Raw genomic sequence first — 24,907 nt, forward strand, 5'->3', positions numbered from 1 at the left:
TTTCAGATGTCATTTCTGGACATTAGGAATCATTTCCCCATTTGATTATCTGACCATTTAGCAGGCAACACTATTGCTTTTGTCCTTAAAGAGGATACTTACTGTTTCTGAATGTTTCTGTCACAGCCATAGCAGAGTCCATGGAGAGGCTGGTTGTGGATTAACTCTACACAATAACTCAAAGGTTCTGATATCTTTTTGATCAACTGTGCTTGTTCCCAAAAAGGAACATACCTAGACAAAACCAGAGAATAGATGTTTTAAATATATTTGTTATAAGATTATCCATAGAAAAGTGAACAACTTATATATAATATCATATGCTAGCAGAGTTAAGGAAGCTATTAACAACAAGAAGGCAAATTGATAAACACGTCACTAAAAAGATGAATACCAATAAATGAAAACCAATGAAAAGGTGAAAACCCATTTCATATAACTTTTAGGTATATTAGAAGCAAGAAACTTCTTATGGAGGCAGTTGGACCTGTGAATGACAAAGGAGTCAAAGGTAGAAAGAGTAGACTGCAAAGAAGCAGAATGAACTCTTTGCACCTACCTTCACAGGAGAAGATGCAGGGCAGATCCCTGTGCCTGAATTCTCTCTCAGGAAGGGAATCTGAGGAACTGATCAAGCAGCAACCACAGAAAAACAATGTACTGGGCCTTACTAGCAAACTAGAAATGATAAAGTACTAGATCCAGATGTCATGACAGGTGTGTGATGTTACCCATGTGACAGAAGTATGTTACATTATGCACAGTGTGGAGAAAGCAGATGGAGAAAAGTTTTTTTTCCCTCTCTTAATAAAGCCGAACATTGGAAGATTCAGGACAGATAAAATCAAACACTTCTCACAGCATATTGTAAAACAGTGAAATTCACTACCGCAAGATGTAATGATTCCCACCAACGTGGGGAATTAAAGGGGAATTGGAAAAATTCAGAAATGATAAGGCTAACAATGGCTACTAGTCATGATAGTCAGTGAGGGGGGGGGAGTATTTGATCCCCTGCTAAATTTGCCCGTTTCCTACCCAGTCCCTGAGATCATCTTCTGAAGCCCTTCTTCGTGTGCCTCCTCCTTGAGAGGTCTGGAGGGTGGCAACACAAAAACGAGCCTTCTCTGCAGTTGCTCCCCATCTGTGGAATGCTCTCCCCAGGGAAGTTTGCTTGGTGCCTTCATTATACACCTTTAGGTGACAGGCAAAAATGTTCCTTTTTAACTAGGCCTTTGGTTGATCTGATTTACATCCTATGCCCTTTTAAAATGTGTGGGGTGTTTTTTTGGGGGGAGGGTATATCTTGATTTTATTCTATGAACTGCACTGAGACCCCCGGGTATAGGGAGGTATAGAAATTCTAATAATAATAATAATAATAATAATAATAATAATAATAATAATAATAATAGCTCCCTAGTTGATGAATAACCAGACAAGACAACAGCACATAGATTCTTGCATTGCAGGGACTGGACTATATAACCATTATGGTCCTTTCCAGCTCTTCAATTCTGTGATTCTATGTCATGCTTGTGAGCCTCCCATAGGCATGTGAGAACAGCATGCTGCACTAGATGGGTCTGATCTAGCAGCTCTCTAGCGTTCTAACGGTGAGGCCATTCGAAAACTGTTTGCCATTTGTACTGCAGGCATGTTCATTGATATTAGTTGACCCTGGCGCAGTGTCCTTGAGAGGTGAGGTCTTACAATGTTAGCCTGTAAAGTGGATGCCATGAATATAGAGTTTTACTCCAACCTTTTTTCTTTCTTTCTTTCCCCCCTTCCTTATTGGCAAAGCAGCCCATTCTAGACATGAAAGAAACCCATCTTGAGTTATGGCAGTTGTCCGCCATGCACAACATGTTTTTCAAAACAGTGGCGTCTTCTGCATCCTGTTTGGCGCACCTCCCCTTTTTATTTTCAGCATCAGAAAGAAGGTGTGGGCGCCACACACTCTGATGAGCAACACAGGAACCAATGATAACATGAAGAGCATCTTCTCTGTCCCATAAATAAGACCTTTGCTGCCAATGCTTTGAGTCTAAGCCATGGATGCAAAGCAAAGATGAGGTAGCTGTAAAATCTGGCTTCTCTCTGGAAGATACCTTTTAAAAGGTAATTTATTGCTAGATGTTGCATGATCATCAGATTACATTCACTTTCCATTACCACCAAAGGTGAATGTTTACTGTTTGCCCAGGGAAGTTGTGGAATCTCCATTGAAGGCCTTTAGGAAAAAAACATCTGTCAGGCATGATTTAAAGTGTATACCAATTCCTCGTTAGTTTTGGGTGGCTTTAATGAAGGCTCCTTTCCAGTGTTTCATTTTTAAGGTGTTTTTTTTAAGGTTGCAATACCTCATCCTCTTTGCAGGCTCATTCATTTCTGCAGACATATTTTTACAGAGTTAAGGAATTTAGTTACTGAAGTATCAAGGAGCGAATCTGAAGAAATCCTGATTCTGAGCTTCCAATGGCCACCAAAATTGCAGAAAACTTCATTTTTTATTGAGGTTTAAAGCAGTACTGCTGAATTAGAAGTTAAATGAATTTGGGTGGGAAATATTATCCTATTTCCTATTTTGCTTTCATTTCTTAGCCTATGTTACTGTTGTTTTGGATTTGCCTTTAAATTCTGGGCCAATTCACATGCATTTCTGAGGAAGTACACTCCTCATGTGAGATATTTGTCTAGAATCTTTTCCATGTGACAGCTGCTGCATTTTCAAGCCATCTTTCTGAGGTAAGTTCTCTAACTGTCATGTATGAGTGATTTCAAACAAGCCCAAAAGAGCTGGAATAGTTCCTGCATGATCTAGCTAAAGGGTTTTTTTATTATTTGGGGTGAGGGAATCACTCTAAAAAGCATTTGGGGATCCTGGCTGGTGGCAGCTATCAGCAAGGTCAGTTGCTGGCTGAGGGCTTAGGAGGAACTAAAATGTTGTCGGAGGAACACAGTATTAAGATTTCTGTAGAAAATACTGTGATAGCCTTCTAGCCCAAAATCTCATGAAGAGATTTCTACAGTATATGCTACAAAAGATTAATAAAATGTGTGTTTGTCTCTTACAGCTTCTCACAATATTCCTATATATAATGTTACTGTTCCAGTTTAGTGAGAATGGTGAAACAGCTGAGATAAAATTGCTGCATGCTATCTCCCTCCAATGGCAAATGATGGTATTTGTTCCCCAAATAAAAAATGTTTTCTAGTTATCATTTACTATCTAATATTCATAAGGATTTTTTCATCTAGGGAAAAAACACCACCTCATGTGCCTAGTAGAATTTATGGAATGAGTTGTCTCTGAAACACAGAAGCTAGAAAACAGAAGAAATATCAGAGAAGCCCATTTATCAGAATTATCAAAATCAATGCTGAATCTGAAGTGGACAGATTTGCAAACCATGGTATACAGTAAATCGTTAATCTGATGTTTCTTTATTTGCCTGAAAAATATGATAATAGATGCCAGAGATGAGCAATGCTATCATCTACTGGTAAAGCCATTCTGCATTATCCATGCAACAGGCCAATTTCTATGAAAATAATAAATGGATATAAATCAGCTTTCAGAAAGGGGAGAAAATGTCAGCATCACAGGAAACCTTACTGCTGACCTGTTTTGAACAAAGAAACATCAAAAGGAAATTTCAGGCTGAAGCTGCTGAATTATAATTTAGGAGAAAATTAAATTGCAGGCTTGAATTGAGACAATCAGAAGTTCAAGAAACTTTATGATTTAGCTGCCTGACAGGAACTGTGAAAAGAAGACTTTTATCAACCTCAGAAGCAGGGACTGCACTGGCTTTCTAGGCAACAACTGACACTGGTCTGGTATATACTATTGTCTCTGCAAGCTTTAATCTAATGGGTTGGACAGTGAATCATTCAATTCCCCCAGTTACTACACTCAGACAACTCTTTCTTAAAATAGATCTAAGTTCATCAGGTGACTCAATGGTACAAGGTGTGTATTGGCTAACTAATTTGAACTTTGGAGCACTGGAATAAAAATAAGTACCAAAGTGGGGTTGTTGTTTTTTCTTCCAAAAGTATCACAGGGAAAGGAAATAAAGTCCAAATGAAAAACTCTGCTAACTAAACAAACATTCAGAGGTCTGAGTGGAACATGCCATGGAAACCTTATTACACACTTGACACAGCTCTTAGCACATAGCGTTCCCTCTCACCGGTTCCTACAGGAAATACTAGCGAACAAATATTTATTTCCCAAATTTGGGTCATGCTGAGAAATAATATTTTGTATGTTCCTTATTGTAGAGCATTGGAATCAAAGCATCCCAACTTTTTGGACCCACTCAGTAGAAACTATATGCCCAATATTCAAGGTGGGTTGTTGTTGTGTTTTGAAACAGTGGTTTTCCCTCCACATATAATAATGAAAACCCAGTTAGAGATTTAGATACATCTTCTACTAGAGGACCCAAGTAATTTGGGTGCAGGCCAAACACATCAGTTACGTTCTCATTACGCTTCTTCGCTCCCATTCATAGCCAGGCCTACAGCCAACCACTTTGGAAAGTTAAAGTGAGCTGCATGTTCTTGAGCTGTGATCAAGTGTTTCCCCACATATAGGCTGGGTGGGAAAGTGGGGTGTTCGAAGGTCAAGTAGACATTCATTAATGGGAGGAGAATGGGACTGAAGTTCTGTGGCGGGGATGAGATAGTTAAGGTTTCCAAGAGCACATTGCAAACCAGAAATGATTTGCACTTCAGGGAAGGGAAACAGTTTTGGTCAAAGGGGCTTAGCCATTCTCCAAAAAGAAAACAGCAGGACTCTCGTCTCTTGATGAAGCCTAAAGCTGGTCAGCATTGAATCAGGTGATGTTCTGACAACACTTCAGCAGTGAAATTGAAAAACTCTACTGGTGGAGACTCTGTCCACATCAGACAAAATGTTGTTGAGATTTATGTCAGTAGTTCTTTTTTGTCCCTCACTTAAAGGAGATCAACTGCAGCTTAAGAGGCCAAACTTATCATTATTACTATTGATTATGTCTCTTGCTTTTTACATGAAAGTGTCACCAAACAGGGAGTGCCATAAATTACTGCTTCTCACTAGTCCAGGGCTGGCTCTGTTATGTAGCAGGTGGTACCACAATGGTGGGATAGAATAAGGCAAGAATTCATGCCTCAGTATTTATTATTTCTTTAGGATGTTTCTTAAGCTGCTCAAAATTCCCATCAAACAGTGCACAAAAAAGTTAAAATACAGCTAAATTGCACAAACCAATTTAAAAACAATATAAATGATCATTAAAACACAAGTATAATCAATGCAATTTTTTAAAGTTGGAAACTAAACTATAGGCAGCAAGCTTTTTTTAAAAAAAAAATGGACTCAGTGCAGGTGGAGGGAAGGGGGCACAATTTGTTCTCTGTTTGAGGTAGCACAACAACTTGGGCTGACACTGCATACTTCTGAAAAGAAAACTGCCTGAGGCACTGAGGGTCGATTCACAGAACATGACAGTCTTATGAGAGCACATAAAGTACTGCTGCTGCAGTCATGGCCTGGCCATAATAACATGGCAGCATTGTTTGTGGGCACATGGCATTTTTAGAGACCCTTTTAAATTTTGTTCAGTTGCACTGTCCTAGGAAACGCTGGATTTTGAAGACAACCATTATTCTTTGCATCAATTCTGACAAGTCGTTAAAAGAGGGTGGGGGAGGGAATCCTTGCTGACAACTTTTGTGGCTAGTGACTGTGGCTGCACAGCCAAACATCCACACACTTCTGACAGTGCTGGTATTAAAAACTGTCCACTGTTTAACAGAATGGGAGGGAAAGGCCTCTATGTTTAGGGTTAGTTCCATTGCTCTGCTGCTTGAACATATGCCTGTCATAAGGTGAGCTTATCTGAATATTCGGTCTACTGTGATCTGCGTAAGTTGTTTTAGCAGTCATGTACCAACCGCAAATACTTGCCTTTCTCCTTCCTGTGTCACTGAGCTTTCTCCCTTTACCCAAGACACCCTGGCAGGCTTCCACAGACAGCTGTCTCGCTCACCTTGACTCAGTCATATTTATTAACTCCATCTGGATAAACACAGCTGATTAGAAGTAGCTTGGCTACTTTAACTCAGCAGTTCCCCTCCCTCTTCAGAACCTCTGGGTCAAAGTAGCAAGTTGTCTTGATTGTCACAGATGCCTCAACAGGGTTGTGAATAAATAACTGGTGCCTCTGAGCCTGTGCAGCAGGAATGGAAGCTTCCAAAACAACATCTTTGTGCATGTTAGCAGCGCAAAGGAAATAACATCACTGGTACAAATTAAATAGCAGGGCTGAGGCTTACTAAGTACACAAGATGTAGCTTCTTTTCTACAATCACATGGTATATAATTTCTGAGAAATAAATAATAGCTGCTGCGGAAAGGTCAGATATGGATACCCTGCTGATGGCATATGCATGACATACAGTGTTAAAGAAAGTCAGAGAGCCTGTTAAGCACAGTGACTGGGCAAATGTATGTTCCAGTCAGGTCAAAGAGGGGAAATTTCCACATACCCCAAATGTCTCTGCCCTAGAACAGCTGGCCATAGAACCAATAAGAGGGGAAGCCACCCTGGACTTCAGTGGCACCTAAGGCCTGGTGCAAGATGCAAGATGCTGAACCAACTGGTAACAGTGATCATGGTGCTATCAAATCCAACATCTATGTAAGTGAACAATTAGACTGCAGAAAACAACACATTAGACTTCAGAAGAGGGCATTTCTGAATGAAGCCAAATGTTGGAAGATTTACGTTTTAAAAAAAGAAAGAAAGTATTCCATATGCCTCTGAGTACCAGTTGCTGGAGATCATGAGTGAGGATAGCACTGTTGAACTCTTAACTTTCTCAGGGACTTCCCATGGAGATCTGATTGGCCACTGTGACAACAGAATGCTGAACTAGAACGACTTCCAGGTCAATTTTGTGTTTTTTTCTGTGACATACCTGGCCATTCCAATTGTTCACATAGAAGTGAATAACCCCTTCCCATTATGCTGTATTATGGGTTTGGAAGTAAGTCTGAATGAATGGCAGATCAGTTGAGGTACCTGCAGAAGCCCCAGGCTGGTGCAGTGATTGGGCCCAATGCTTGCCAGGGCAGGCTGTGAGACTGGGCCAGGATCAGGCAGATTCCAGGTCAGGTCAGCCTCACCCCTCGCTCAGAACACTTGTTTCAAGCTTTCTGCTGAACTCCAATTTTGGGGTTGCCAGTGGTGAGCCTTCTGTTTGGCAGGCAGAGGGGGGGGGGTTTGCCAGCATCAACTGAGTGGCAGCCTGTCAGTGACACAGCTGGCAAGATGCCAGCTGAGCTGACTGAAGCAACAGAGGGAAGCCTCAATCCAACCCACCACCACCACCCAGCACAAAGAGGAAGATTCGATTACAGCCTAAGGCTTTAGTGAAGAGATAATTCTCTAATTGCAGGGTAGTCTTCTCTGTCTGAACATGGCACACAAACGTTATTGTTAAGAGATTGTTGTGTGTCATACACAGTGATTGTGAGGAGACATTAGAAAGGATGCCATCTTTGAGGATGCTGTATACTAATTGACACATTTAATTCGCAAATGCTTCCTTTCCTCTTTCAGTATTGCATTATCAATATGAAGAAAATGTGTGTTAGATTATTATTATTTTTTTAAAAAGTGGCCTCAAAATCAACCATTCAGTATGAAGATTGCAAAGAATTGCAGGGATGGTTTTCTTTTTTGCCAGCAGACGACCAATGCCACTAGGGGACATTCTGAGGCTATTCTGTGTCTTTTAGGGGTTTTTCCCAGGCTTGTAACTGCAACTGCAAAGTTGTTACTCAGCCTGGCTCAGAAAACAGCTTAGCAAATGGCAACAAAGGCATTTCTTATAACAAAGTGCTCCACCATTCTTTTCCATATTACCCACTCTTTTCTGTAAGGAAAACTTTATTTTAAAAAATTGAATGTTTCTCAAAAAAATCCTAGAAATAGCACATCTTCAAGTTTTAAAGCAATATGAAATGCTTTTTAATGTACAGTTCAGCAAGTTCAAAAAATAATAATCACAGTTTCAGCCCTACAGCTTTTGCATGGAATGGTTTTTAGATTTAATCTCTAATGTGAGGACACTGCTGGCTCTAGATACCTCCTGCCTTCTGCCATCCATACACTTGGCTGGCCTTGCCCCCCTCCCCACTGTCGGCTGAATGTTTGGTGAGAATGAGAAAGTGCCAAATCTAATTCCTATACTTCCTTTCTCCTTCCGTGAATTCCAAGGTGCCATAATGTGTGTCTCACTCATCTAAAAACAGCTGGTGGCCTCAGGGGCCTTCAGACCATAACCCCTTGTGTGTAGGGCCTTGTGTGCATAGTGATAATGATTCTCCCCCTGCTTACTAAATGAGTAAGTGGTGGGGGTGTAAATGGGGCATGCATCAACACTGGAGGTTGACAGACATGATCCTACTTCCCAGGACTGGGCAGAGCTTGTCTGAGGTCCAAGGCAGGAGTCTTTTTGGAATAAATTTATAAACTCAAGTAGCATAAGTCCTGTGGGCCCCTGCTGGGAGTCCCCAGCCAGTTTAGCCCTCCAAGGCCCAGGGTAAGTGTAGAAGAAGAAGAAGAAGAAGAAGAAGAAGAAGAAGAAGAAGAGGAAGAAGAGTTTGGATTTGATATCCCGCCTTTCACTCCCCTTCAGGAGTCTCAAAGCGGCTAACATTCTCCTTTCCCTTCCTTCCCCACAACAAACACTCTGTGAGGTGAGTGGGGCTGAGAGACTTCAAAGTGTGACTAGCCCAAGGTCACCCAGCAGCTGCATGTGGAGGAGCGGAGACGCGAACCCAGTTCCCCAGATTACAAGACTACCGCTCTTAACCACTACACCACACTGGTGTGCCCCCCCAACTTCGCATGGTCCTTCTACTTCCCCCTCTCCACATGTGAAAGTTGTTCACAATAATGTCATGCACATTTTGGTGTATGAATCATATGCCCAACTAAGCCTTCCATGGGAAAACAACATCAATATGAATAGAGCTGTGATAGATCCCTCTGACATATCACATCATCCTGAGTATTTCGGTATGACATCTTTTGGTTCCAACTTATTAAAGTTAAATCATGTATCAACTACGCTGATTATTATCCATGAAGCAACTTTACCTTGAAGATCATATTCCCCCCCCAGCCCCACAAAATGTACAAAATGGAATATTTCACCAATACAACTGATTGCATTGCTTAGTTTACAGATGCCCCGCTCACTGAGGTAGAGCAAACTGCTCATTGCTCTCATCACTTTGCTTTTGAGATATCTATTCTCTCCTGTTACCATAAGGTGGCAGCATCCACTCACAAAACGCAACTGCTGTGCCAAGTAATTTATGAGCAAGTCTCCATCGTCTTTCTGGCAGGTTTTCCTTTGTGGGAGTTTAGCTTTGGTTTATACCCACCCTTGGAAATGTTTGTACGGATTGAGCAGTGGGATAGTTCTGCAAAACAGAAGCCCAGAGAAGCCTTTGCCATTCTTTAACTAAGGATCTTCAAAGGGAAGACTCCAGCACGAAACTGCTGAATTTAGAAGCGATTGTGATAAAAAGAGCAAGTAAATTGGCTGAGGTATTGCCAGCTATGTTAGACTTTAGATATCACTGGAGGCAAGCCAGTTTTTCATCCAAATAACCCCCAAGAAAGGTATTAAACAAATTTGTATCCTATCCCAGATCCCCCTTGATAAGTTTCTCTTCAATTCATTTACCCCCAATTACTTTCCCAACAGATCCTGCTCGAAATCAATTAAAATATGCTTTAATTATCCTCCCAAATCATCCACAGCCATAGAAAATTTATTTTCACAGTCAATATCCTGCCTAGTATCAATATTGCACGCTAATTCAATGTTGCACCAATTTTATTAACCACCCAGAAAGATGCTCCATGGGGCCATCCCTAGACATGCTGTAAGTTGGTATGAAAGGTGTTCCATGATGGTAGAAAACTGCATGGCAGCCTGTAGGTTGAGGGGCAGGGTAGATGGTTCAGGTTAATAGCTAGTGCTGCATTTGTCTAGGCAAATGGAAAGCAAAGAAAGGCTGTTGGAACAATGTGGGGAATACATATGATAAGGTAAATTGTGGTGGTGAGTGAACTGATATTCACAAATATATGCATACATTCATAAGGAAGAGCTTGAGATGAAGACAGGGGATTTAAAACCTAGAGTTCTACTGGCCTGTGAGATTGTTGGCTCCTTATCTTTTCCAGTAATTCATGCGGTAGGTCCAAAACCTGACTGGAAGATGAAATATAATCTTCCATGAATTCCTCTAATCTTCTTTTAAAGCCACCCAAGTTGGTGGCCGTCAAAGCAGCTTGTGGGAGCCAATTCCCTAGTTTGGCTATGCTGTATTAAAAGGTCCTGAATATTCCACCATTCAGCTTTTTTGAAGAGGGAGAGAAACTTTTGTCTGTCCACTTTCTCCACAATGTGCATAATTTTATACTTCTCCATCATATCTCCAGCTACCTACATTTTCTCTAAGTTAAAAAGCCCCAAATGCTGTAAGTGTTCCTCAGAGGGGAGCGGCTCCAGCCATTGATCATTTCACTTGCTCTTTTCTGAGCCTTTTCCAGTAAAGGGTAAAATATTACGGCATAACGCGGATGGAGGAATAGTTTGCAGCACACTTTGGGCTACAATGGGAGTGGAATCTAATGTTAAAAAGGGAGGGTGATAACAGTTACAACTTACATACACTTAGGCACTGAGACTATCAACAGTACTGCAGTGAAAGTAAAATATCATATATACCAGAGGTTTTCAACCTTTTTGAGTCCATGACTCCCTTGACCAACTACATTCTTTCTGCATCACCCCTGTGGGATTCAGGAGCCCAGTTATGTCACTCCTTGCTTGCAGAGCTGGCAGCCTCTCACCCTTTTTCGAACACCCTCCCTTGTGGAGTATTCCCTCAGCCTCCTCTCCTCTCCCCTCTCCTTGGGAGTCCTCTGGGCAACTACAGCTGCTGTCTCTGAACTGCCCCCTCCTGCCCCAAAGAGAGGTGCCTCCCAGAGGCATCATTGGTCTGTGGAGCTTATAGCCAGGGCTGCTGCAACAAACAGCTGTGCAAGCTTTTGGGAGGGAGAGACATGAGAAGGCATCAGAGGAGAGAGGGAAGGAAAGAGGGACAGAGGCCAGTGTTGCTCTCAGTACCCTGGTCCATCATTCAAGGCACCCCAGGGTGCCACAACACACTGGTTTAAAACCACTGATAGATAGATTGAATCTATCATCTATCTATCTATCTATCTATCTATCTATCTATCTATCTATCATCTATCTATCATCTATCTATCATCTATCTATCTATCATCTATCTATCTATCTATCTATCATCATCATCATCATCATCATCATCATCATCATCTATCTATCATATGTGTATCACTTCTTATTTCTAGTAGACTATTCAGTTACATGCCTCATCAGTTAGTGGATTGTATCAAAAAATTCCACACACAGGACACCACTTTCATTCTTCTCAGCTCTGCACAGATGTCACATTGTCAGAAACAAGCTGTATCATAAACCTTTCCTTTTCTGGAATTCAATACTGTACCATACAGCAATATGACATACCATTGTGACATTTGTAGCTTGTCAGCAGACCACGTTTTCCATAAACACTCACATAAATTACATAATTTTCACAGACTAAGCTATTTCCTGTTTCTGAAGAAAAAACTTTTCTTCAGAACCATTTCACTTCTTCCCACTAACCCCTCAGGAAGAATTCATTGCAACACTTTATTGATAGCTCCAATGTCTCCAGAACCACCAAATGATCATTATCAGGAAATGGAATGTGAGGGATTGTTTCTGTTTTTCAACCCACTAAGCCAATTAACAGATTTGCCTTTCCATTCAGAGGCAGCCACAATGGTAGTTCTGGTTTCGTCAGCCTAAGTGCAGCAGAGACAGATTATGTCACGCTGCTTCACAAAAATATCTCCGGCAGACTGTTTGTGACAGAAATAAGTGTGCTGTTTCAGACAAAGGCTGCTTGTTCTGCTCGCTCACCCGATGCTCCGTAGCACTTTAAGTCTGTGAGAGCTGCTGCTACAGACATCCATCAAGGTCAAATGGCAAACTGGCAAATTGACCAAAATAAATGAGGCATGTATATGTAAGATGGAGGGCTTGTATTCACAAGAAAAAGGGCAGGGGGGGCATTAATGTACACTGCAGCTGGAAAAGTGGTTCTTGAAGAGTTTTAAATAATATCCTGCAATAGTGCAGTTCTCATGCTTCACAACAGTTATACTCCCTGAAAAGTTTTGTTTGTTTTGTTTAAGAGCATTAAGTGTTGAGAGGCCTCTTAATGATACCACACTGATTGTATGAAATGCTGTTGCCAAATAAGTGAATAAACCAGAGGACTAGAAGTGCTGCATCACTGGGACGCCACAAGTTGCCCTGTTATGCAATTGTGATCTGAAGAGCTCTTCATGTGTTTGTTGCCTCTTGGTGCTGTCCTTCTGGGGCCAGTCAGAGAGAGCAAGAAGCAGTGCTAAGCTCCAAAGGGCTCTGGTGGTCAGCCATGGAGATCCCTGTTGAGGTGGGCTTTAGGAAATGCTCATTGATACCAACTCCTATTGCCAGCTCTGCAGTGTGGAAAAGTGATGTAGATGTTTGGCCCCTTTGCCTCTGATCCCCTTTTCCCAACCCGTTCCCTGAATTTCAGCCCTATATTTCTAAGGTAAAGACAGGTCAGAAACCCTGGATACAGTAAGAGCGTTCATTCTCTCTCTCTCTCTCTCTGTTTTTCCATAGGAAACAGCACATGGAGGATTAAGCACCCCTCTCCTACTGCTTCCCCTTTTCCATGAGTGCTTTGAAACAAGAAAAATAGCTGCCAAGCTAATGCTACACACAGCTGTACTGAAAGATGTAGTTTGGCTGGGAAGCTCAGTGGTATTAGCAGCTGCATAACACAAGGTGGGGGCAGGGAATCACACAACAGGTCTTGTTTTCCCCTCCCTGCCAAGAAGAACGTCACTCATGGAATAGATTCCTGGTGTCATAAGGTAAGGTAAAAGGTAAATGACCTCTGGATGGTTAAGTCCAGTCAAAGGCGACTATGGGGTGAGGAGCTCATCTCGCTTCAGGTCAAGGGAGAGGGCGTTTGCTCACAGAAAGCTTTCCAAGTCATGTGGCCAGCATGATTAAACTGCTTCTGGCACAACAGAACACCGTGACAGAAGCCAGAGCGCATGGAAACCCCATTTACCTTCCTGCCACAGCGGTACCTATTTATCTACTTGCACTGGTATGCTTTCGAACTGCTAGGTTGGCAGGAGCAGGGACCGAGCAACGGGAGCTCACTCTGTCATGTCGATTCGAACTGCCAACCTTCCGACTGGCCAGTCCAAGAGGCTCAGTGGTTTAGACCACAGCGCCACCTGCTCCCTGGTGTCATACTGCTCTCAAAAAACACCTTAGAATGCCTCCCCCCCCATGCCAAATCCTGAATGACAGGTGGAGATTTTCTACGGTCTTGGTATACTGAAATTTTCTTCCTGGAACTGGAGTAATTTATATATGGAAACAATGTGGAATCACCAGATTCCGTTAGCAAGAGATTATTCAAAGCCTAGTGACATTAGAAACAGGGGGGAGGGGAGCATAAATGCAGCCAAAAGAAACACTGTTGAAAGCAAAACTGATCATTTTCATGAGTCAATAAATGTTTCTATATCTGTAGATCTGGTGGCTGTAATGGCTGGTTACTATAATAACCACTGGGAAATAATAGAACAACATAATAGCAAGTTAAATAGCAACGGATTGAATACACATCTCGATTATGACAAAGCTGCTTCTGAGTTAACTGTCTGTGAACTGTGTTTATTTTAACAGTTGCAGCAAAAGAAAGTGGTAGAGAGTTACTTTCTTCTAAACTAGCAACATCAGTTATATCCATGCGGTTCCCTCACTGCGAGAAGCCAAGTTACAGGGAACCAGGCAGAGGGCCTTCTCGGTAGTGGCGCCCGCCCTGTGGAACGCCCTCCCACCAGATGTCAAAGAGAACAACAACTATCAGACTTTTAGAAGACATCTGAAGGCAGCCCTATTTAGGGAAGCTTAATGTTTGATGTATTAGAGGATTTTAATATTTTTTTGGAAGCCGCCCAGAGTGGCTGGGGAACAAATAATAAATTATTATTATTATTATTATTATTATTATTATTATTATTATTATTCAGACATTGCTGCAAATTTAAATAGAGGGGGGGCCAACGGATGTGATTCTGTTCCTCATGCTAACATGCACATAAGAGAAATACAAAGAAAATACAAAATACTAATCTAAAATGATGAAACTGCATTCAATCCGTAAAACCAACAGAAAGAAAGACTATCCGGCATTACTTCCCTGAAAATGCCTGGTTGCTAAACAAACTTTCAGAGCATGTGGCACCTGTATGCCTCCCCCTTCCCCAATTTTGTCCCTGGCAACTCAGCCAAAAGTAACTTCCTGGTCCAGAAGAATAGCTATACGCATATTCTTTGGACTTATGTATTTGTGACTTGATTTTGTATCTGACGTTACACCATCAGCCAGCTGAACCGTTACATCCATTTTTAAGGGTGGGGGAATATTAAAAATATCTAAAGTGATTTCTTTCCTATCATGTGCTCTGCTACTGCATGTAATCACACAATCAAAATCCCACAATCACTGCAGTGTCAGGCTCATGAGAAGTAGCTTTAGAACACAAATGTTAAGAAATTCCAATTTAAAAGCACAAATGGCATTTGACCTAATTCTTGCCAATGTTAACGCTGCCCTCGGGATTATGTATAGCATAAATAAATACAGACAGGAATCTGATAAAGCTTTTGAATCCTGACAAAATGTAAGCAGTGTGGAGTAATACAAAGAGGAAATTAATCTCAAGGGTTATTGTCAAAGGCTTAAATTCAACTAAACTTGGACAAAATGATCTTGAAGAGTCTTTTCTTCGTCATTATATGTAACATTACAAGATGGGTGAAAGGCCTGAGCTTTGAAATTTCAAATGAATAATTGTAATGATTTGTGGAAATATGTGCCAAACCTGGTAAGTATAAGTCTGAAAGAAAAGTTGTACAAGCTGCTTTTTCATTGGTGCTTAACTCCTCAAAGGGATAATCATACAGTATTTATAATGGCTCTAACGAACACAGTTGGAGATGTAAATCATATGGTCTGGTCCTGTCCAGAATATATGGTCCTTTTGGCTTATGGCAATTCATGAAATTGAATAATTCACAGAATATGCTCTTTCTAGGAATCCTTTGGTTAGCCAGCTTCATTATGTTTATGATATGGTTCACATAGAAGCCAGAGAGATGGTTATTCACTTACTGAGAAGTGTGTGGATGGTAATCAGTCCCAACTGGAAAAAGCCTAACCCTCCTATATTGGACGATTGGTTATTGAAACCACGGGACATAGTTCAGATATGTAAGTTGTTAAATGTGGTTAGAATGTGAGAGGAAAAAGCATGACAATCCTTTATTGAGAAGTGGAGTCTGTTTATTTACTAAATACTAATAACTAAATAACTAATAACTAAATACAGGATAATATTAATCCATATACTGTTAGGAACATTATAAAATTTAGCTGAAATTGCAAATAATAATTGAAAAGGATATTTTATTTCATTTTTATGATGGACTGAAGGAGCAATATCTTTCTTTATTAAACCAAAATGTATCTTTCGGAAACTTGTACATTAACAAGTTAACATTGCAGGTCAAATGCCTGTCAGAATATAAATATCTTGGCCAATCAGCAAGGAGACTGGGGAATTAAAAAAAAACACCTCCCAGGTAAGGAGTTCTACTATATAAACATGATGAAGACCCTTTTCTTCATCCCAACAAGCATCTAATGTTGTATTATCACAATGTTGTATTATCACATCACAGCCATACCTTGAGATATCTCCCCACAAGTAGGAAAAGCAACCATGAACCTAAAGAAAGAAAAGAATGAATTATTTTAAGTTAACATCTGTTGAGACTCTGACAAGATTTAAGGAGGACATGCTGAAAGGCTCTAAAAAAGCAGACAATGTCAGCCCCACATCATGACTGTATTCATCAGATATCTCAGCCTCTCTCCAAAGACCGATTTGTTTGTTTCTGTGGCAGCATACTAGCTGCCCCTAGCATGGGCCAGGGATAAACAAGTTTTAAGGCAATTGAGGGTGGCATTCCCTGTCCCATGATGCAAGATTACATCTTTGCATTTCTTTTGCATTAATATTTCCTCTGATCGAAACCCTTGTGCCAGTTTTGTTTTCTGGATTGAGAAAAGTGAGGAATGCAAGTGCACACTAAGGTTAACTGTAAAATACAGTTGTACCTTGGAAGTCAAACAGAATCTGTTCCAGAAGTCCGTTTGACTTCCAAAATGTTTGGAAATCCAAATGTGGCTTCCGATTGGCTGCAGGAAGCTCCGTCAGATGTTCGGCTTCCCAAAATAACCAGAACAGTCACTTCTGGGTTTGCAGCGTTCAGGAGCTGAAATGTTTGGGAACTAAGCTGTTCGAAAATCAAGGTATGACTGTACACAATTCTTATCTGCTTCAAATCTGTGCTTTAATTATGTGGGAGAGAGCTTTGGGAGGAATTCAACATAACCGTAAGAAGATTGCTCTGTCACTGAAAGCATTTCTGTTTTTCTGATGGAAGGATCTCCTCTCTCTCTTCTGCTGTGCACTGCTCTGGAGCTGCTACCATGGCCTAACAGGTTACTCCAATATGTGTGTGACATTAACATTCAGATGAAGTCTCTAGTGCACCATACTCTGTGCTGTTTCTATAGGAGAGTTCAGTGCCGGTGTGTGTGTGGAGAAACAAAAGTCCATCTATGATAATCATACACAAACATGTTCCATTATGCTCCTTTCCCACTGTTTCTGAACTGTACTTACCAATGTTTATTACTCACAGTTATTGTAAAGGGATGTAGATTTAGTATGCCGAAACTGTACATGCCAATAAACAACTGAACAAGCAATTGACAGACGTTATACTTTACTGCCTGTTTTTGTACAAGTGTGCAAGGTCAAAGGATGTTAGGCGACAAGTTCTTACCTTTTTGTTCTCACTGTTGCATTTAGGTCCAACATATTCCATTTCCACCTGAGTTTCGATTTTTGGCAATCTGTATCCTGATTTCCAGCTCTTTCCCTCCATTGCTGGGAATTTAGTATTTACACATTTGCTTCCATATTGTTTTGTTAGAAATGTCCTTTTGCGCATGTTTGCATATATTGCTGAATCAGACTTCTATTTCTTTGCCAGATGTGATCTTTAAAAAAGCCTGATGCCGTCAAAGCATAAACGATCCAGTGCCGCTTGCTATCAACGTTAGGAGTTTTATCTTCTAAATGCCTTTTGCCTGAATGGCTTTCCATTATCTCAGAACCAAAACAGAATGGTTGGTAACAACAAAGTTGCACTTGTTCATATTCTGTTAGGTTGACTGCTCATGAAAAAGGAATAGGGCTTTGTTCTATTTATTCCAAACCAAGTCAACAAAGGCCTTCTGCCATAAACACACATTTACCAAGCAATGAAAGGCCATATTTGGTAAAACACACCTACTTGTACCTACTTTGTAACCATTTGCATAGCTGTTCAGAAAGCGTAGAAGCTTTTTCTCATATGGCTAGCAGTGAAAAGTAAACAGGAAATCAAAGGTAAGGTATCTAAACTGTAAATTTCTCCAAAACCATTGGAAAAGTGAAGTGAGAACATTTGTTTGAATGGCTGCTAAGCATGTTTACTGGGAAGTACATTTACCTCAGATCAATGGGATTCCTTCCAAGTAAACATTTATAAAAGTTGTATAAAATAGCATTTCCATTTATGGCCAAATGATGCGGCTGAAGCAAATAGTATTTATCATGTCAAGTAAGCTGGCAATTTTTAATGCATAAAGTCACACATTATGACAGTACACTTGAATGGCAGACCAGAATATCAGGGTAAATTGCTAATCTGAGTGAAGGTTTTTCCCCCCACACAGACACAGGACCTCTTATATGGATAATAACCAGCCAGTATCACAGAAACAGACTTCCGTGATTCTGCTTCATTCATGTTTGTGATTTACAACACTTTTATGGCTTTTATTGAAGGAGTAAAAAAGTTTGCAGAACTAATATGGCACTGGCAAGATCCAGCTCTACAGCAAATCACCTTTTTAACTTACATTTATCAAGAGTAGAGGTGAAATAATTCAACAAACTTCATGATTATTAAGGTTACATAGATAAAGTTTAGTTTATTACAATGGTATCCAAATACAGAGCAGCTTTTTTCATGGTGTGATGTGCCAGGATGAATAAAATGAGACAATACCAATCAATTTAGATTGCAAAAAAGAAATATCCCCCCCCTTTCAAATGAGGTGAACACTATTTTGAAATGAATTTAGTTTATTAATATGTAAAAAAATAAATCTACAAGAGCAACAGTGCAAACATTTCAGGACTTGCATGGCACAAAAAAATGAAAGTGAGTACAATCAGAGTTATTATACAAAAGGCCCACTCTTTCTTGCAGCAGTGGTTGACGTGTACAGAACAATCAATAGAGTTAAAAACAGATTGCAGTTTAAGCAGGAAGTTGAACTACAGACAATTGGTTCTGTCCTGTATGGTCTTTCTATTTGAGGTGGTGAAGTTATCATTCCTTGTATCTGAAATTTAAAATGAAATAAAATTATAAGCTGCATATACTACTGGGCTCTATAAAGAATTTAGCTGACATCTGTGCCTTATCTATATTATTTATGTATTATAGTTTAAGTCAGGGTGCAGATCCAAACTTCAGCTGTTTTTGGAGTACAGTTCCCATCATCCCTAACCACTGGTCCTGCTAGGGATGATGGGCATTGTAGTCCAAAAACAGCTGGAGGGCCGAGTTTGGGAAATCCTGATCTAAGTAAGCACCAGTACCAACAACAGAGAATACTCTGGCAATTTATTATTATTATTAAGCATTTACACTTATTTACACAGATTTATTCATCCCAACTAAACCCGATGGCCGTAATCAACAGCTAGTTACTTTCTTAATGCCCTTAATATCTACTATCTAAATTCTTGCTACCTTCTAGCTGCTGAGAGTACTAGGTGTCTTGATAAGACTTTGCATTATCCTTCCTTTATAGAATTTATGGTTACTAAAGTACTTTGCAAATCCCCAAGACCATTCATACACCAAATCAGTATATTCAGCCAAGATATACGTGAGCCCTTTTAAAGTGTCTTTTGCTTCAGTCTTCACACTATCTGACAGGCAAGCAAGCAAGTCTTTCTTTAATGATACTTTCCTGTTTTGTCTGAACTGGTAAATGAAAGTAAATGGCTTTCAAACAAATCAGGATATTAATCAGACTTCAACCACAGCTTCATATCCTGGCTTGTTCTAATGCCATTAACCAGTTGGAAGGAAATGGGAAACAATAGTTAATGGAAGACTTCCTGGTTTGTTCACTCACCCATGCAAAGAGAGGAGTGATAGACACTCAAATAGCTCATTTATATATTGCCTTATTAATCTCAGATATGATTGTCCAATATGTTCCACAGGAAACTGAACTAGATGGTTTCATCAGGCAAGTCAATTCTTACATTGTTAAAGGATGCATTTTTGATTACTGAGTTACAACCTCCTTCATGACGATATAGCATGGTGGCATCTGCCCTTTGGAACTCCCTCCCACTGCATATCAGGCAGGTGCCTTTATCCCAGTTGGTATCTGTTCTGGACATGAATAGATTTTATATAGAGCAGGGATGTCCAACAGGTTGTTCGGGATTGACTGGTCGATCCCTGGGATGTTTCGGTAGATAGCGGTAGATTGCTGGCTCCTCCATCTGTCCCCACCCCCTCGGCCCATCTTTTTGGATAGCTGAAGCAGAAGTCTGAGTTTTCACTGTGAGGCTGAGTGTCTCAGTAGTGAACTCTTGGTGAGCACCTTTTTTTTTTAAGCTATTTGACCTAAGCCCCTAAATTAATGACATTGACCTGAACCCCTAAAAAAAGGGAGGATCTTCCCTAAAAAAAAGTTAAACAAATTTGACCTGAACCCCCCCCCCCCAAAACGGGAGGATTTTCCCTTAAAAAAGCTCAAGAACTTTGACCTGAACCACAAGAAAAAGGGGTAGATCACTGCCAGGTTTTAATCGTGTGAGTAGATCACAGTCTCTTGGAAGTTGGACATCCCTGATATAGAGAACTGTTTTATATATATGCCATTTTATTGTAAATAACTTTGGCATTCCTCATGATAAATGATTCATAAATGAAATAAAGAATAATTAAAATATCTGATGCAATCCAATCACCCTTTCAAACTTACAACCATGACACATTAATAAAATATACAGATTAGCAGTAGTTCAAGCAGTTTTTTGGTGTGTGTTTTTAAGGATTACACTTACTGTCCACTCTGCATTGTCAGTCTTGGTACATCTTACATTCACTGGTAACCTAAGAACAAAGTCATTGTAGGAAAGGCCCTGTTCTTTGGACCATTTAAACTTGTTCATTGCATCCATGAAAGACAGGTTTTTGTATTGTTTTGGACTCTTGATAATGAATGGCCAAGTCCTGAATTAAAAGCAAAATGAAACAAAACCCACCATTACTACAATAATAGTACCAAATATTTAGAATGCTGCCTCTCTGAAAGAAAAATATATTTTTATCTGCTGTGGTATTACTGTATTAATACCAGCAACAACAGAATGACTAATGCATCCATTCTTGTCAATATTTATAATGAAAAGTTCCAATGAGCCAACTTTTATGCAGGAAATGCATCCCTTAACCAGGAAGCCTGCACATGAGTCCCTGTCCAACCTATGGAAGAGGGAACCCTAGATCAGAGGTTTTCAACCTTTTTGAGTCCATGGCTCCCTTGACCAACTACATTCTTTCTGCATCACCCCTGTGGGGCTAAGGAGCCCAGTTATATCACCCCTTACCTACAGAACTAGCAGCCTCTCACTCTTTTTTGAACACCCTCCCTTGTAGAATGTTCCTTCAACTTTCTCTCCTCTCCCCTCTACTCGGGAGCAGTCGCTGTTGCCACTCCTGGTCTCTGAGCTGTCCCTCTGCCCCACAGGGGCCTGGGAAGAGGATGTCCTCAGCCTTAGTGGCCCAAGGGAGACTGGCCAAAGGTGAATGTGAGGCTACCCCCTAACCTTGGGAGGCAGCAGGCACTGCTGGGCCTGCATGGTGGAAAGGCTACCTTTCAGCACTGGGCACTCAGCTCCCAGGCGGGCCTTGCACACAGCAAGCACAAGAAAAGCTAGTGCACCACCTGTCTGCCCGGCCTCCCACTTGTCTGTCCATTCCCAACAGCAAGGGCTGGTGGTCTAGCTGGCTGGGCTCCCTTGCCCGCTTGCATGCTTACTCCGAGGCCGCCTCAGATCCTGGCAACCAGCATCTCTGGCCAGCCTCAGAGGCACCAGGGCTGATGCAACAAACAGCTTCACAAGCCTTTGGGAGGCAGAGACATGAGAGAATATCAGAAGAGGGAGCGAAGGAAAGAGGCCACTGTTGCTCGCGGCACCCCTGGCTATCCTTCAAGGCACCTCAAGGTGCTATGGCATACTGGTTGAAAACCACTGCTCTAGAGCATGTGAAGCATGGTGCATCTTGCCCACACCTCCAAATTTTAATACATTGATTATGTTAAGTATTGCATATCTTAAGGACTGCCTTCTCTCCAAAGAGTGATATATCAAATGCGATATATAGTTTTGCACCACCTCAGCCTATGAAACCACCTTGCTTACCTCACTGGTCTGTATATTTCCTTAACTCCAATAAACTGAAGTTGTTCCATTATGTCTGGGATACTTGCACATCGGGTAAGATTTATTCTTGGATAATACAGAAGGTAGGATAGGCACATTTCATTTCTGGTGCTAAGACCACCCTAAAAATGTGAACAAATCAACAATACACACTTTTTTCCAGGATTTTTTCAGATCACTTGATACCTTTGTTGAGGCTTTATGAAGAATGTTTCCTAAACATTATCAATAATCAGAAGAAAATGCAGATCATGTCCAAAGCAAGAGCAACAAATAAAACTATAAACTGTATGAATGACATCCAAACCATTGTTAATTTGCTTGCTGACTGCAAAACTTTTATTCTTTTCTTACTGCAGCTGAAGTAAAACAGTAGATGGATTATTCATAACAGGTGCTGCCAGACAACTGCAAAAGGTTTAAAAAAATAAAGAAAATCTTTCTTCTAGAAGCCTTCCTGCTGTGTCGTTTTTTTTCTGAACTAGGACTGTGTGTGCAAATTTCAGAAAGGTAGTGTTGACAGACAATTCAGTCCTAGAATCTAAGCTTCTCTGCTTGTTCCCAAACCTGACTACTACTGCCCTCTGGTGTTAGCTCTGTATATCCATCATGGTTGCTGCTGCTGCCACTATGTACATAAAACACTAAAAGGATGGCAAGAAAAAGGAGTAGCAGTTAAGGATATAGGACACAGGGCAGTGGCAAAGCCCACTGCCCAAATAACCTTGTTCTCTGTACCGTCAAAGTAAAAGTTGGATTTTGTGGTCCCAAACCCACAAGTAAATAACAGAGCCTTAATATGGTACATACAAGCTAACCAAAAAGTATGCTAAAGGGAGGTTAATATCTTATTTGCTGTGTAACTGCCATTAAAAATGACCCACGCAGGTGAGTCTTATGTCCAAAATATGTAAAGAATCACCAATGGCAATGAGGTCATTGTAATATATAAAGCATCGTTCTTGAATATTAGATTGGGTCTATTATGGTACACTAAAATTATAGGCAGCAAAGAGGGCCAGATGCAATTTCTCTGGCATCAGAAGTAAATCTGCTTTATAAGTTTAATAGATCATCTACAGCAAAGCTCTAGCAGCCTTGCAGCTATCTGCCAAGAGTACCTAAATGCCTCAAAACAACATTTCCTGCAACATTTTTATCTGAAGACATTTTCATTCTGCCATGTCATAAAGTTTCTTACCCAAGTCATATGTGATCGATTTAGGGTACTGTAATGACATTCGGTGACCAGATTATCTCCCTGAAACACAACATTTAAGGCAAACACTGTTACAAATGATAATGTTTAAGACATTTTTTTGGTGACTGTTTTAAAATATCTTAACAGTTTTGAGAATTTGAGTTTTAATATTTTGTTTTTTGAAAATGTAGAGGGTAGGCTGAAATTTTACTTTGTGCCACGTGGCATTTATATTTATCAGTAAAAGTGTATGTAACAATTAATTTGTTAAAAGGAACTGTAAAATACATTGTAACACAGATTCCAGTTTTCACTGTTTCTTAGAACCAAAATCTACAAGCAACACAATCACAAAAATCACACCTTTTTCTGGATTTGTGGTCAAATAGCAGCAATGCATTTCACTGCTGAATTACAGCATTCTCTCTTATAGCATAGTTTCTTTTCTTCATTACCAAAACAGAAGCAGCAAAGACCATAGAAAGAAAGGTTTTGTTGCTACGAATATTTGGGATTTGGTTAGGAAGATAGTAGACCCATAGAGCCATCCCAGCCAATGAGAAGCAGAGTGGAGTGGCAAATCTCTCTCACGGGATCATGGGCAGAAATGAAATATTTAAGCCAGGAGGAAGCAACACTTTTAGTTTGTAACTTCACCAGCAGGTTCATGTAAAACTCTAGAAAGCAGTTGCCCCTAATGAAGACAGAAAAGGCAAAATACTCTGCCCTGCTAAATTTAATTGTTCCGGGCCACTTTAGTCGGCCAGAAAAGCAAGACCTGTGATACTATTTTCAGAAAGGACATTCATAGGTAAGAATAAAATATTTTTTTCTCTGATCAAGGGCAAGTCACTGCATGCACCTTGCTTACAAGCAATGTAGCAAAGTGGCGTCTTTGGAAAAGCGTTCCGGAACAGCCAAGTTCAACTTTTCCCTGCACACCCACACCAAGGTCTTCACAATAATCCTGAGAGATAGTGACTGACCCAGTGTCAGCCAGCGAGCTTCAGGTATACTTCCTTGGGTTTTGGTCCCATGGGACCCAACATAACTTACTTCTGTGTAAAGATGGAAAGGATTGGCCTGCTCAGCTGCACACTTTCTTGGGAGTAACAGTCAAAAAACTCAATGGAAGTTATATCTAAATATACATGCAAGGGATTGTGTTGGTAACACAGCAGGCTGCGCCTTGGAACCAGTAAGTCTGCTACGTTCCTGCAATCTGACTGGGGGCAAATGAGGCACAACTGGGTTAGGGATAGGGATGAGGTGCGCCTCTCATATGGATGTATTCTGTTCTCAGTGGCATCCAATAAATGATAGGCCCCTCTTATACATTACTGTGGAAGCACACCATGGCCTGAGAAAGATAGAAACTGGGACATCAAATGCATATGTTAAGTGGGCCTGTGAGGCATATGTGGCTGAGAGCTCATTCGAATGTACTTGCGTACAGCCAGTCCAGTCACCACCACACAAAGGATTAAACATTTTGTAGGTCACTGCAGATACTTCTAAATATTCATTTGCAATAGTGTGGAGAAAGCTTAATACTGCAAGGAGTGGTAGTAGCAGAACAAAACAGCTGCCCAAAGCAGGCAGATAACTTTTGGAGGATTATAAAGTGGCCAGCACATGCCCAGTGGTCATGTTTATGAATCTTAATACTGTTATTATTGGGGACAATAATGACAACACATCTCAATCAATGACACTAGGGTCATCTATATGCCACTGCATGCATCTCTCTCTCTCTCTTGATATCTCTTTTGTTATTTAGTAGTCTATTTGGGAGCTTAGAAGCAAG

At 40.6% G+C, this 24,907-nt stretch overlaps 2 protein-coding genes and 1 long non-coding RNA gene across 3 annotated transcripts in view; 1 reads left to right on the forward strand and 2 right to left on the reverse strand.

Annotated features, from left to right (window-relative positions):
- LOC310759012 (uncharacterized protein) overlaps positions 1-17,322 on the reverse strand; it is a gene marked incomplete at its 5' end in the record, with an annotated part of 137,849 nt that extends 120,527 nt beyond the window's left edge. The window contains 3 exons of the mRNA XM_083605773.1: positions 103-234; positions 15,988-16,028; positions 17,155-17,322. Coding sequence (XP_083461899.1) covers positions 103-234; positions 15,988-16,028; positions 17,155-17,322 — 341 coding nt within the window. The remainder of the gene's footprint in view (positions 1-102; positions 235-15,987; positions 16,029-17,154) is intronic.
- The window catches only part of LOC310760040, a 592,410-nt gene that overhangs the window by 454,413 nt on the left and 113,090 nt on the right, over positions 1-24,907 (forward strand). The window lies entirely within an intron of this gene.
- Positions 18,486-24,907, reverse strand: part of MOXD1 (monooxygenase DBH like 1) — a 34,580-nt gene continuing 28,158 nt past the window's right edge. Inside the window, exons 9-12 of the mRNA XM_083607776.1 lie at positions 23,101-23,160; positions 21,879-22,021; positions 20,517-20,685; positions 18,486-18,766 (exon numbers count right to left, since the gene is read on the reverse strand). Of these exons, the coding sequence (XP_083463902.1) occupies positions 18,602-18,766; positions 20,517-20,685; positions 21,879-22,021; positions 23,101-23,160 (537 nt within the window). The 3' untranslated portion in view covers positions 18,486-18,601. The remainder of the gene's footprint in view (positions 18,767-20,516; positions 20,686-21,878; positions 22,022-23,100; positions 23,161-24,907) is intronic.

The sequence above is a fragment of the Podarcis filfolensis genome (assembly GCF_964270895.1).
Source record: "Podarcis filfolensis genome assembly, chromosome: 3".
Taxonomy (NCBI): Eukaryota; Metazoa; Chordata; class Lepidosauria; order Squamata; family Lacertidae; genus Podarcis; species Podarcis filfolensis.